The sequence below is a fragment of the Miniopterus natalensis genome, chromosome 3, assembly GCF_054644295.1.
Source record: "Miniopterus natalensis isolate mMinNat1 chromosome 3, mMinNat1.hap1, whole genome shotgun sequence".
NCBI lineage: Eukaryota > Metazoa > Chordata > Mammalia > Chiroptera > Miniopteridae > Miniopterus > Miniopterus natalensis.
The window spans coordinates 91550967-91564959 of record NC_142083.1 but is presented as its reverse complement, the minus strand read 5'-3'; the positions used below and the strand labels follow the sequence as shown (position 1 = coordinate 91564959).

At 49.9% G+C, this 13993-nt stretch overlaps 1 protein-coding gene across 4 annotated transcripts in view; it reads left to right on the top strand.

Annotated features, from left to right (window-relative positions):
• Window positions 1-13993, top strand: part of MGRN1 (mahogunin ring finger 1) — a 49212-nt gene that overhangs the window by 13087 nt on the left and 22132 nt on the right. For all 4 annotated transcript variants that reach the window (XM_087815667.1, XM_087815668.1, XM_016214483.2 and 1 more), the window contains exons 2-5: window positions 7857-7975; window positions 9558-9646; window positions 10131-10277; window positions 11623-11740. In XM_087815667.1, the coding sequence (XP_087671793.1) occupies window positions 7857-7975; window positions 9558-9646; window positions 10131-10277; window positions 11623-11740 (473 nt within the window). The remainder of the gene's footprint in view (window positions 1-7856; window positions 7976-9557; window positions 9647-10130; window positions 10278-11622; window positions 11741-13993) is intronic.

Below are 13993 nucleotides of genomic sequence, written 5' to 3'. Positions count from 1 at the left end.
TTGTTTCTAGGTATTAGGTAGAGCTGCTATGTCTCCTGGAGTGCCTTTGTGTAGTAGGTGTCCTGTAGGGTCCAGTGGCTCAGCCTCCCTAGTCACCTGAGCTGGGCCTTAGGTGCTTCCCTGTGTGGGCTGTGTGCACTGTCCTGTTGTAGTTGAGCCTTCGTTGCTGTTGGCGTCCCTGGGAGGAATTGACCCCCAGGCCAATCAGCTGTGATGACCAGCTGCAACTGCCACCAAAGAACTGCTGTGCTGGAGACACCTTTATGGAGCAGGGTTTACTTTAGTGGAGCTTTGGTGTTCACCAAGTGCACCCCTTGGGTGTCACTTGTGGATGTGGTAGGGTTGTAATCCAGCGTGATCGAGTCTGACTACCAGGTGCACTGTCTCTGGAGCCTCCGGGGAGGTGCATAGTCAGCCTGTGCCAGTGCCTTGCCCAGGGCCACCCAGCATGAGCTACACAGCAAACCGTAGTTGGCTGCTACTTGTGCTGCGCTTGGAGATGTCCAGGAGAGGCCAAGCTATGAACCAATGTAGGCTGCCACTAGTTCCAGGCCTGGGGCCACTTATCAAGCTGTATGGGGCCTGCTGCTGCTTGGTTGAGAGATTTTAGGAAAGTCCTAAGCATGAGACTGGAGAGGCCACTTGCACAGAAAAGCCCCTGGAAATGGCCCGGATGAGCTGCAGGTGGGGAGAGGCGGGGCCTCCAGGAATCATGGGGCGGGGCCAAAGGTGTGAGTCAGGTGCTGGCGATTCAAATATGATGCGTGCTTGCCGGCTGTGTGCGGCGAGGACTCTCCAAAGGAGCCATGGCCTCCGCCAGCCCTTCTGCCTGGGAGGAAGCCGCCCCTCCACCTCTCGCCCGGATCTCAGGCAGGTTAGTTCCCGCCCCCCGAGTGTCCCTGGTCCTTTCAAGCTGCTGCCCGGCGCTGGGCTCAGAGGGAGCGCGCCTGACTGCGCGGGCCCTGTAAGAGGAGCTGCTGGGGCTCCCGCAGCCTCCGCGACCCTCAGGGACAGTCCCCGCGGGTTTCACAGCCCGGAGTTGTGGGGACGTCTCTTCCCGGCCCTGGAGCCCTGGGCTGGGGGCCTGCTGTGGGGCTGGGACCCCTCGCTCCTCCGGGAAACCTCCACCACCGAGATGTCCCTCCCCCGTTTAACCCATGGCACCGGGTGAGGGCCGGGGGCCGAGTCTCCAGGATTCAGCCCCGATCCGCCCGCGTCTCTGTCCCTCCTCCCAGTCTCGGTACTTCAGTTCCCTGGTTGTAGGGCTTCTGTTCAGCCATATCTCAGGAGGCTCTGAGTGATGGTGGTTCTGTATTTTAGTTATAATTTTGATGTGGTTGTGGGAGGCGGCGGGTGCAGCTGTTACCTACGCCGCCATCTTTTTTCTCTCCTGTGCCTATTTTCTTGACTGTCAAATAGTAGAAACAGTGTGATCCACCTTCTTTTATTTGGTGAGTTTTTATTGAACCCTACTGTGTGCAGGCTGTGGTGGTGGCCACTAGGGATATGGGACAGTGAACAGACATGTGACCCCTGGTCTTGGCAAGGGGAGGACAGGGTGTGAACCAGCCGGGAAACAGAAACAGGATTTGCTGCCAAGTTGCAAATGGCCTGTAGGGAAGTCATGGGGGGCCTCACCTCGGAATTGAAAGGTGGGAGCCGCCCATTGGGCCAGAGGGACTGAGGTGGCCAGTGCAGAGCAGAATCACTAGTTTGCAGAGTGGTGAGTGGGCACCTGACCCTTAGGTTGAGGTGTGGGAACGTTTGCTGTTGAGGATTGCTTTAGGATCAGGCTGCAGCATCAGGAGTATGAGGCAGGAGGCTGGGTTATCTAGAACCTTGATGGAAAGGACACCAAGTCAGGCACTCGGACCCCGTGTTCCCCAAGCAGGTGGCCCTCGGGAGTCATGAGCATGGGGGCACCGCAAGGTGCACAGCCCTGCTCCACGGGTTGGGGTGAGATGAAGGTCCCATTCCTCAGTGCTCCATCCTCATGACCTAATCTCCCCTAAGGCTCCACCTCTAAATACCATGTGGGGATTAGGTTTCAACATGTGTATTTGGGTGGGGGCACACAGTCTGTAGCAGAGTCCCAAACTCTGATCTCTTGATAAGGTTGGGTTTTAAAAAAAATCTCTGTAGCAAAGGATTCAAGCAATGCAGATGTTTTCGGGGAGAATGTGGAAGTCCCTGTCTTACTCTTCCCAGCCCTCTCCCACCTCCTTGGAGGTTCCTCCCAGTAGTTTGGTTTGGATCCTTTGAGACCCTTTGTTCAGTGGAATCCATCTGTGCTCTCCATGCTGACCTGTGCTGTGCCTTTCCCCTCTGCTTCCCTGGAGAGATCTTTGCACATCCTGGTGCCTCCGTCAGTGGGTTAGTTCATTTAAGTAATTTAGAATGTTTTCACTTTTTTATTGTAAATGATGGTCATTGCACAAATGTGTACTACACACACATTTGAAAGTGGAACAGACAAAACGAAAGTAAAACCCAGAAATCTGCTTGGCTTGCTCTCTGGCTGGAAGGTACGATGCCTGCCCACCCTCCACTGGCCGTCATCGAGACAGCCACTAACCGGTGGTCGGTGGCTTTGATTTTTGTCGTCTCTGGAATATGATGACATGTGTGTCCTTCTGCACCTGGTGTCTAAAGGGAAGTGGAGCTTGTGTGTGGGAATGCTAGTAGCCTCCCGGGAAGACTTATTCAGTCTTTGTTTTGGTGGCTCTTCATCTCTTTGTCATCCAGGTCACCTGGACACCACCCGTAAGTAGGGCAGAGTCTGAGTCCCTTGGGCAGAGAGGAGGCGAACCATCTGAGCTTCAGTGCCCCTCGACTGGTGACAGGAAGGAGGGGACAGGGATGTGAATTTGTTTTAGCCATCGTGTTTGAGGATGGCCCTGCTCAGGCTGGAAGGCTGTGGCGTCCTGGAACATGCCACATTGCTGGGGCTCTAGGCCAAAATCATAGCCTCTGACAGGTCCTCCAAGTTTGGCCACAGAAGGATTTTCTGATCCAGGAGGCCTTTGTATGTGGTTCATTGAGTGTGAACAGAGGTCACACCACTGACCATTGATCACCATTCCCATGCTGCCGGAGGCACCCCGGTGTGGGGTTGAGACACAGTAAGCTTGGAGTCAGCAGGTTTGAGCCCAGCTCCACCATCGCCACCTTGGTGACTTCTGAGCGCATTTCCCCACATGGAAAGTGGGGGCAGGGCCTGGCTGGAGTGGTCAGTTGGTTGAGCGTAGTTCCATGCACTAAAAGGTTGCCGGTTTGAGTCCCTGTCAGGATACTGGGTGTGTGTTTGATCTCCAGTCAGGGAGTATACGGAAGGCAACCGACTGGTTTCTCTCTCCCTCCCTTCCTCTCTCTCCCTCCCTTTCTCTCTCAGCATGTCCACAGGTGAGGATTAAAAAAAAGAAAGTGGGGGCAGAATCTGTCCCCCCTTGATTCTGTGGGGAAAACAGGCTAGGGCACTCACTCAGGGTCGTGGAGGAAGGTGGTGGCTCCTGTTCTCTTTTCACCTTCATGCCTTCCTTCTGTTTCTCCTCTCAGTTGCCTATTTTTTTTTTTTTTTAATCCTCACCCGAGGATATGTTTTTATGGATTTTAGAGAAAGAGGAAGGAAGAGAGAGAGAAAAAAACATCGATCAGTTGCCTCCCATATATGCCCCAACTGGGGATCGAACCTATAACCTGAGTATGTACCCTGACCAGGAATCAGACCCTCAATCCTTCGTTGCACAGGACGACACTCCAACCAACTGAACCACACTGGCCAGGGCGATGGTGCCATTATTATTTTTTATTTATGTTTTAGCCTTACTAGAGGATATTTTTTCCATTGCTTTTCATAGAGAGTGGAAGGAGGAGAGAGAGAGAAACATCGATGTGAGAGAAACACATCGATTGGTTGCCTTCTGCTCGCTTGCCAACCTGGGCCAGGGATTGAGGCTACATCCGAGGTACACACCTGTGCCTGGAATTAAACCCAGGACCATTCAGTCTGCAGGCCGATGCTCTAACCACTGAGCAAAACCTGCTAGGGCTAGCGTCATTATTTTAAAACTTAGCCATTCTAAATTGTGTGTAGTGATATTGCATTTAATTTGTGTTTTTAATTTGTGTTTCCCTAATGACATGAAAAGATTATTGACAGCATTTTAAAATGTGGTTTATAGAGATTGGCTAGTGATTTAAAAGAGATTATTTCTAAGAATCGATGTGATGAATTTTTCTTAGACATTTAAGTGAAATTCATTTTTCTTAAAAGCGACTTGCCTTTATTGAGTCTTTCCAAAGCTCAGCCCCCTTTTCTTATTTCCCTTTTTCCTCTTCATAGCTGTGCTTGCTCCTTTTGGTCCAAAAGTATATGCACACAGATAGACACACAATATGCACACAACACACACACCATACACACATACATACAGACATGCACCTGCAAGCACAACATGTACACCTGTATACACACACATACACTGTGCACAATACACTTATACACACTTGCACACACATACATACACACATGCACACTTGGGAGCTGCTACCAGTTCCCTTTGATGCAAACATTTGTCCTCTAAAAGTTTCTTTTTAAAAAATGTGAGCATTTGAAAAACACAGAAGGGTATAGAATGCCCTCCATTCAGAATTCACGGTTAGCATTTTCTATATTGTTGTCTCATGCCCCGTCTTGGACCCGGTGCTTCGTTCCCATGTCTGGTTCATTCTTCTCCGTGTGTAGGTAGGTGTTCCACGTCTAAGCCCTGGGGCTGCTCTCTGAGGTTTCCGAGCTCTGTGTGAGTCTTGTTTGCTTTGCGACTGCTTCGTGCTGACCGGCAGAGTGTGGTCCCCTCTTGTCACTGCCACAATGACTTGTCACTTTTTGTCCATTTCCTTATTGAGGAAAATGTAGGGTGGTTGCAACTTTTTATGCTCAAAAGTCTTTTATCGATCACCATATTGTATGTCTCTGCAACCAAAATATGTTCATAAATTGAAATGAGAATTTTTAAAGAATTTTTCATCTGGTTTGAGTGGGTATTACAAATACCCAATTGATCAAAACAACACAGATATTATGGTTTTTATAAATAACAAACATAAATACCAAAAAGCATTGGACATGTCTCTTCAGTGGATGGGCTCCCCCCCCCCCCCCCCCAGTTAATTCACATAGTCACAGTTGAATATAACCTGTTGCTGGAATGAGACAGGCTAGTGTCAGTTCTAATTCTGTTTTTTATTTGAAGTTGAGAAACCTTGTTCACACAAATCAGTAGGTGGGAATTAACAGGAGTTTGATACAGAAATAATGTCTAATTCCAAATTATTGGCCAAGAAATATAAAGATCTCATACCAAAAAATTGATGATTTACAAGGTGACAAGTTGATCAAGTTCCTCCAGTTCCTAATAATAGCTTTATTGAGATAAGATTCATACACTATTAAAGTCGCTTTTAAAAAAAAAATTATATCTTTATTGATTTCAGAGAGAGGAAGGGAGAGAGAAAAACATCAATGATGAGAGAGTCATTGATCGGCTGCCTCCTGCTGGGGATCGAGCCTGCAACCTGGGCATGGAATCGAACCTTGATCTTCTGGATCATAGGTCGATGCTCAACCACTGAGCCACACTGGCCAGGCATAAAGTCACCCTTTTAAAGTGTGCAATTCAGTGTTTTTTCCAGAACATGGTTCCAGTTTTGTGATATTGCAACCACTATTGTGACACATCCTTGTTCCATGTCTTCAGTCTTTTAAAAATATTTTTTCCCGTTTTAAAATAATACAGGTTAATTGTGGAAAATATATAAAATGCAGTTAAGGTAAAAAAAAAAAAAAGTAATATTCATCCATTGCCTCTTAATTCAGAGGTTTTATTTTGTAGCATTTATACCTCTGACGTTATGAAAACTTAAAACTGCACTAAGATGTTTGGCCCCGCTGTGTACAGCACATTAGGTTGTGAAAAGTGCTTTAGAGAAGAACAAAGCAGAGATGGGGAACAGGGGAGGTTGGTCAGCAAGCAAGGCGTAGATGTGGAGGTTGTAAATTTAAAAAGGGATGATCAGGAAAGGCCTTGCTGAGATGGAAAGATAAGGTGAAGGATCAAGGCAGAGCTCTTTGGGAAGAACTTCATAAGTGAGGAAACAGCAAGTGCAAGGGCCCTGGGGTGTTAATGGGTTTGACTAGGTCTGCCATTGTATAGTGCCTTGCAGGCCATGGGGAGGAGTTTGGGATTTACTCTAGTGTGATTTGGAGGGCACCAGAATTTTCTGAGCAGTGGATATGGGAAATAGACTTTGGGGCTAGGCAGGAGTGGGGAGACTGGTGGAGTGGATTATAGTATAATCCAGGCAGGAGATGCTGGTGGCTTTGACAAGGGTGGCAGCCACAGAAACATGTTAGAATCAGGAGCCCAGAGAGGAAGAAGAGGAAGGAAGCCCATTGTGTTATCTCTTACTGAGTAACAAATGAAAAATTTAGCTGTTTATAACAATAAATGCTTATTATCTCACAGTTTCTGTGGGTTCTGAATTTGGAGTGGCTTAGCTGGTGGTTTTGGCTCAGGGTTTCCCATGAGGTTGTAGTCAAACTGTCTGCTAGGCTGCAGGATCTGCTTCCCGGGTGGCTTTCTCACAGGGCTGGCAAGTTGTTTCAGGCTGGTGGCTGGAGGTTCGGTTCCTCGCCATGTAGACTTGTTCATAGGGCTGGGTGAGTGTCCTCACAACATGGAGGCTTGCTTCCCCCAGCCGTATTTAGTGTAGGAAGAGTCTACCCAAGCAGTGAGAATACCAGGAGGTAAGAACCATGGGGGCCTACTTGGAGGAGGCCCGCCTCACCCATTTTCTGCCAATGTAGAGGAAACTCTGGGAACTAGTGGGATTTAACATGGTTGGACCTTGGAGGTCCCAGGAGGAGGTTGGAGCAGGAGATTCAGGGCCAGGGACCTGTCTCCAACCTGCAAGGCCTTGCAGGAACTGCTTGGCTCTGTGCTTGATTCTGCCTTTTCCTGAGCCTTCCCTCCAGATGCGCTCCAGCCTCAGGACTCTTGGGGGGAGTCAGATGTGAATGAAGTAACTCAGACTCAGAGCTTGGATTTGGGGTGGAGGGAGCTGACTTAGTCTGGGGTCCAGGAATGTATATGAGTCTGCTAGCGCTGTCGTAACAAAGCACCACAAACCGGATGGCTTAAAACAGCCGAATTTATTCTCACAGTCATGGAGGCCAGAAGTCCAAAATCAAGGTGTCCTCAGGGTTGGCTCCTCCTGAAGGCTCTGGGGAGGATCCTTCCTTGCTTCTTCCAGATTCTGGTGGCTCTGGGTGTTCCTTGGCTTGTAATGACGTCACTGCAGTCTCTGCCTCCATCTTCCCATGTCCTGCTTCCCTGTGTGTCTCCGTGTCCAAATCTCCCTCTTTCTTTTGTGAAGACCGGTCACTGGATTTAGGGCTCCCTTTCTAGTCTGACTTCTTATTTATGTTTGCAAAGACCCTATTTTTGATTAAGGTCACATGCACAGGCACGGGGGTTAGGACTGAAACATGTCCTTTTGGAGAACACAACCTGCTAGAGAAGGAAGTGATGTTGGAGTTGGGTACTGGGTGAGTCCCTGGGCAGGGAGGAGAGGTCCTGGAGGGGGAAGGGTATTAGGGTGGGTGCAGAGGTGGGGTGGGGTGGGTTGGGTGAAAGGCTGAGGCCTGTGTCTGGAGTGAGAGTGGGAGGGACTGCCCATGGTGGCTTCTCTCCGAATGGAGCTTCTCTCAGGGCTGAGCCTCATCGGCCATCAGGTGCTCCAGCTGGAGTGTGTTGAGCCTTAATTTACAACTGTTTTTGTTCGTTTTTGTAAAACAGGAAACTACTTTGCTTCACACTTTTTCATGGGAGGTGAGAAGTTCGACACTCCCCACCCTGAAGGTTACCTCTTTGGAGAAAACATGGATCTGAACTTCCTGGGCAATCGCCCAGTCCAGGTGGGTCTTGTTGGTCGGGGGGGGGGGGGGGGGGGGGGGGGGGGGAGGGTTCTGCCTTCAGCCATCTATCTGTGTCCCAGCTTTCAGGATGAGTAGGCACTGAGTCACCCCAGGCTGGGCAGAGCTGCCAGCTGGTAGTGTGCACGTGATGTGTGCATGGGGCATGTCCTGGCCATGCCTCCTTAGAGCCGGGGACCAAGGGTGGGTCACTGGGCACAGTGCAGCTGCTACTGAGCCTGGTGCATCCATGCTACGGGGTTACGGAAGGTTAGGGTGTTGATCCCAGGCCCCTTGAATGACTTTCTTTGAAAAGAAAAAAGAACAGTAGAACAGTGGGCAGGAGATATGATCAAAAGGAGAAATGTAAATGGCTGGTGAATATTTTTTACAAGTTTGCCTTTAACCAGTCACCAGAGAAGTACACGTTCACTCATTGTATTCCATTTTGCCAATGTACATTTGGCATTTACTGTGTCCCTGGGACCCTGCCAAGGGCTGGGGACAGAGGACAGCTCCTGCCCCATTCCCTGGGGGTATGCGGACAATAAGAGAACAGTTGACAAATGGAGATTAAAAAGAGAGAGAGGGGCAGGAGAGGGCTCTTGATGGGGGATACTGAGTGCAGATTCGGTCCCCAGTGTGAGTGGGGGGTCAAGTGTAGGCCCTGTCTCTCAGGGAACACTGGACTCCATCACCTGGGGCTATTGAGTCTGGGGCTTCCCTGACCTAGGGTTGGGGTCATCTGGACCAGGGTTCTCCAGGCTGCTTTAGCCATGGAACAGCTGGTTGACTTGAAGCCTTGAATGGCTCCTCTAATGGATGGGAGGCTAGGGGCTAGGACCCAGAGTGCTGGCCTCTACCACCCTCCCAAGCCCATGAGAGTGAGAACAGAACCTCGCCTTCTACATCTGTGAAGCCTCAGCTTTGACTCAGGGCCTGGCTCAACAGGCCTCCTGTAAATCTGTTTTAACTTTTACTTCACACCAGCATAGATTCACCTGCAGTTGTAGGAAATAATGCAGAGAGATCCCGTGTGCCCTTTACCCGGTTTTCCCTGGTGATGACATCTTATAAAACTCCAGTGCGCTCTCACAGCAGGAAACTGACACTGGTGCATCCACCAGTGTGGATTTTCCAGATGTCACCAGTTTTACAGCACTCGTGTGTATATGTGTGTGCGCGTATATGCACCCCTACGTGTTCCTACCGAAATCTTTATTGACCATCAACCTTGAATGGAAAGCCTGCCTTGTTCAGGGCAGCAGTGGATGTTGGGTCCCGCCTCTAGGAATGAGGCCTGTCAACCCCAACCTTAATTGCTCCCTCACATCCCTCAGGCCAGGTCACATTCACTGAGAGTCCTTCCTGGAATAGCCTGAACCCTTCAGGTGTTCTGGTCCCGGCTCTCCCAAGCGCGGGCTGTATTGCCTGCGGTTTACTCTGATGTGAATGAGCGTGATGTCACCTAGTGGTCGGCATGAGGGCCCCAGAGTCCCTGGCGGGTGCTTTGATGACCCCCCGTTTCCTGTCTCCTGCCGTGCTGGGGAGTCATGCAGGATTGCTGTGGGTTTTTCCCTCCTAGTTTCCGTATGTCACCCCTGCTCCCCATGAGCCGGTGAAGACGTTGAGGAGCCTGGTGAACATCCGAAAAGATTCACTCCGGCTCGTAAGGTAACACTTGACCTCACTACTTCCTTTACACTAGGACTTCTCTGCTGGGTGACTGTACCCCAGTGACATTGGGCCGTCTGGAGACATCCCTGGTTGTCACAGCTGGAGAGGGTGGTGTTCCTCGGGACTAGGGAGGCTGCTGAATACCCCGCAGTGCACGGGGCGCCCCCACAGCCAAGAGTGACGCAGCTCTGACTGTCAGGGTTGAGAAACTGCATTAAACCCGGAAGACCTGAAACTTCGGGGGCCGTCTCTAAACTAAGAGAACTTGTCTCCCTTTCTGCGGGTAGGAGACAAGGGAAAGAGAACCCTGCATTGTTGGGCCTTATTGTCCAAACAGGGAGTGGGCCTCCATGTTTCTAGAAAGGTGGGATGCAGCCAGGCAGCCGACTCAGGGGCCCCTTGGGGTGTGCGCTGTGCAGGGTGGGATGCTCTTGTAGGAATGTACCCTGACCTACTTCCTGTCCCTCTGCCTGCCTGGCAGGTACAAAGATGGTGTCAACAGCCCCACCGAGGACAGCGAGAAGCCCCGTGTCCTCTACAGCCTGGAGTTCACCTTTGATGCCGACGCCCGGGTGGCCATCACCATCTACTGCCAGGCGGTGGAGGAGTTCCTGAATGGGATGGCTGTGTGAGTCCCTGTGGTGCACGGTGGGCCTAGGGTGGCAGGGCAAGGCCTCAGCAGCTCTGTGTATGTCTGAATTATATATTTGAACTTTCAGAGGTTTTATTTGAAATAAGGGTCCTTTGGGCCCCAAAAGTTTGAGATGTGCAGCTTCAGCATGACCACAGCCAACCAGCCTCTAGTCTGTGGGACCAGACCCGGATGGGACAGGCAGAAATGCACCCTTCTCTGTCCTGTGGGAGGAAACCATGTGGAGGACAGATTTGATCTGGGGTTGGAGCAGTGGTTGAGAGCTGCAGCTTTGGGTCTTTTTGCACAAGAGCAACTGTGCAAAAAGACTCAAACTGGCAACTTTGCACTGCTAGTTTCTCAGGCCACACATGCCAAGGCCCTCGAGAGTATGCTTTGTCCTAGAGACAGACAGAAGCCCAAGGGACAGTAAGTGTGGGGTGGGGCAGAGAGAGGCGGGCAAGGGTTGTGTGTTGGATTCTTGAATGGGTAGATGCCTGTTTATCAGAATTGAAAACGTGTGTACTCTTTGACCCAGCCATTCCTTTTCTGGGAATTTATGGTGGGGATATGCTTGCGTTTGTGGCTAAGATGTATGCAGAAGAGAGTCCTGGAAGCATTGTTCAGAAAAGCAGATACTGGAAACCACCGGGTGTCCACTAGTAGGGTGATTGAGTCAGAGTAAAACTGCAGTGGAACCGATGCAGTATTCAGAGGACATGGCACCTCTATATGCAGTGGCTATGGGACAGCTCGGGGTGAACGAGTAATGAAGGAGCAGAGTGTAGGTGGGCTGCTATTGGAATATTAAAGAAGAGACAGCCGTGCATACAGGTGTGACTACCTCAGCTCTCCCAGGAGTGATGCCTGGGTTGTGGATGGGCAGGTGGCTGGGAGCATATACAAGGGCACAAGGGTGTGTGTGGGGGGGCACTTGGCACTGTGTACATTTTTGTACCGTGTTTGTTCAAAAGAGCCAACAAACTGTAAAAGCCAAATGGAAAGGCATAGCCATATCTGGAAAGGTAGCCAAGTTATCTGGCAGGTGTGGGCTCTGGAAGAGTCATAATCAGGCTGCACCCGGGCAGAGCTGGTGGTGAGCAAAGTGAGGCCTTGGAGGCACTTGGGGTGTGAGGGCCACGTGGCCACATAGGCTGGCTTCCTGCTCCACCAGAGAAGGGCTGGGACTTGCAAGTCAGGTTTCTGCTAGGTCCCCAGAAGACCAGTGCCTGCCAGCCCCTGCCTCAGGTCCTGTGGCGGTAAGGATTGCCCTGAGGACAGGACGCAGCAGAGCGTTTGCTCCTGGCAGAGTCTCACATCCTTTCTCTCATTGCCCGTTTAGGTACAGCCCCAAAAGCCCTGCCCTGCAGTCTGAGACTGTCCACTACAAGAGGGGCGTGAGCCAGCACTTCTCCCTGCCCTCCTTCAAGATTGACTTCTCAGAGTGGAAAGATGACGAGGTAACCTCCTGGCTATCCCCCCTTTCCCTTGGCCTGAATTTCCTCCCCTCTGGGGGGGCAAGCACAGTGGGGCCTGTTTGCTCAAATTCCTTGCATGGTTGATAAGCATCAGGAGTGGCTGCTGACCATGGTCTGTGTGCTCATTTGGGCATGCGCTGGACTGTGGAGTGCGATTCGGTCTGAGTGTTGGCTGGACTGGGTGATGGAGGCAAGAGAGCAGCAGCAGAGGCTCCAGCTTTGGTATGGTTGTCGAGACCACGAGACTGCAGCATGGCAGGATCCCTTCCACCTAGTGGTTCCACAGCTGGGGACAGTACTTCCAGGATGTGAAGAGCGTTTGTTACAGCTCTGTCTGTAATAGTAAAAATTGGAAACAACCTACACATCTAGCATGAGGGGATTGCTTAGTTCACTGATGCTATGGGACCTACCCATCTATATATAATGTGAGCTCCCTGGTTCACTTCTATTATGAGATGCCATGTAGCCTTAAAGCACATGAAAGAGATCTGTATATCCTGTACATACTGATGTGGAAAGCCCCTTCTGGGCTTGGAGAAGAGCAGGTTACAAACGAATGCAGAACCTTGTGTGTGGCAACCACAGAAATACACAAAACCATTTCTGTGGGTGTAATGTATGTGTATATAATCCTTGAGGAAAAATCAGAAAAGATGCCCATCAAGCTGAAGACAGTGGTATTTCTGCAGAGGGCTGTGGTGTAAGGAAGAGAGGTGTATAATGCACACACTGGACATGTATAGTCAGCCCTGTGTCTGTGGGTTCTGCATTCATGGATTCCACACAGATGGAAAGTACTTTTTTAAATGTTATGTTATTGCTGATGTTTACTGTGTAGTTAGGCCTTCAGTGGGGTGGTTGTGTTTGTCCTGAACATGCACAGACTATTTTCCTGTCATTATTCCCTAAACAATGCAGGATAACAACTGTTTCAATAGCATTTACATTGTATTCGGTATTGTAAATAATCTAGAGACGATTAAACGTATATGGGAGGATGCTTGTAGGTTATATGCAAGTCCTACTCTATTTTATTGAAGGGACTTGAGCATCTGAGGGGGGTCCTGGACCCAGTCCCTCATGGATACTGAGAAACAGACTGTATAGTGTGAGCGCTGACACTATATACATGTCTGGATTATTTTGTTTCATTGTTTTTACTAGTTTATTAAGGTATAATTTACATACCATAATACTTACCTGTTGTTTAATTCAGTGATTTTAGTAAATCGATGATCACAGCCATCACCAATCCAGCTTTAGAATCCACTTCCCATCCTTACAGGATCCCTGGTGCCCATTTACAGTTAACTTCTGTTCCTCCCCTCCGCCCCTGGCAAACACTCCTCTACTTTCTGTCTCTTTGGATTTGCCTATTCCGGACATTTCATATAAACAGAATCATACACTATTTGACCTTTTGTATCTAATTAGGAATAATGGTGCTATTTTGTATCCAAGTATTTGTTTGAGTGCCTGTTTTCATTTGTCTTAGCTACAATTTGCTTTATAATTTAAATCTTATTTTTTTGCAGGCTTTTTAAAAAAGAGTAGTTTTAGGTTCACAGCAAGATTAAGAAATAAGGTATGGAGATTTCCCTACCTGCCCCCCCATGTATAATTTTTACTTTTTTATTGAATCAGACTGTGACGCCTTTCCAGGCCAGTACTCACAGATTGCCTCGAAGCCGGAGTGGCTTCTTTGCTAGTTTCCCTACCAGCCCCTTCTTGAGGTTCCATTTATTTTAGTCAAAGCCACGTCCCTTTCTTCCTCTGCCTTTTCCTTTTCCCTATTTCTTGGTGTCCATCTGGCCTGGGGCTTGCAGAGACCCTGTACGGTGGGCTTCTCTATGCCAGAAGAACCCAAGGGTGGCAGAGTGCGAGGTTGCCGCCAGGGCTGTGGAAGCCTGTCAGCGACTCATGCTGACATCAGCTGCTGCTCTTTCTCCTGGTGTAGGGGGCTGCTTTTCCCTAAGCAAGCTGCTCTCCTTACGGTAAAAATAAACGTCTCCCTCAGCCTCTCTGGGGTGGGTGGGAGCCTCTGTCCTTTTCCAGCATGCTTAGCTCTGGTGTATGACTTGTGTGGAGCAGGAACTTGGGGGAAGATGGTCCTCTATCCCCAGGTCCCCACACTCATTGGCTCCCTCCCCTGGGCCTCCTGTGTGATGTGGCTGGGAGGGTGGCTGGGAGATGAGGTAATCAGCAGGCAGGGGTGGGGTGGCAGATCTGTGT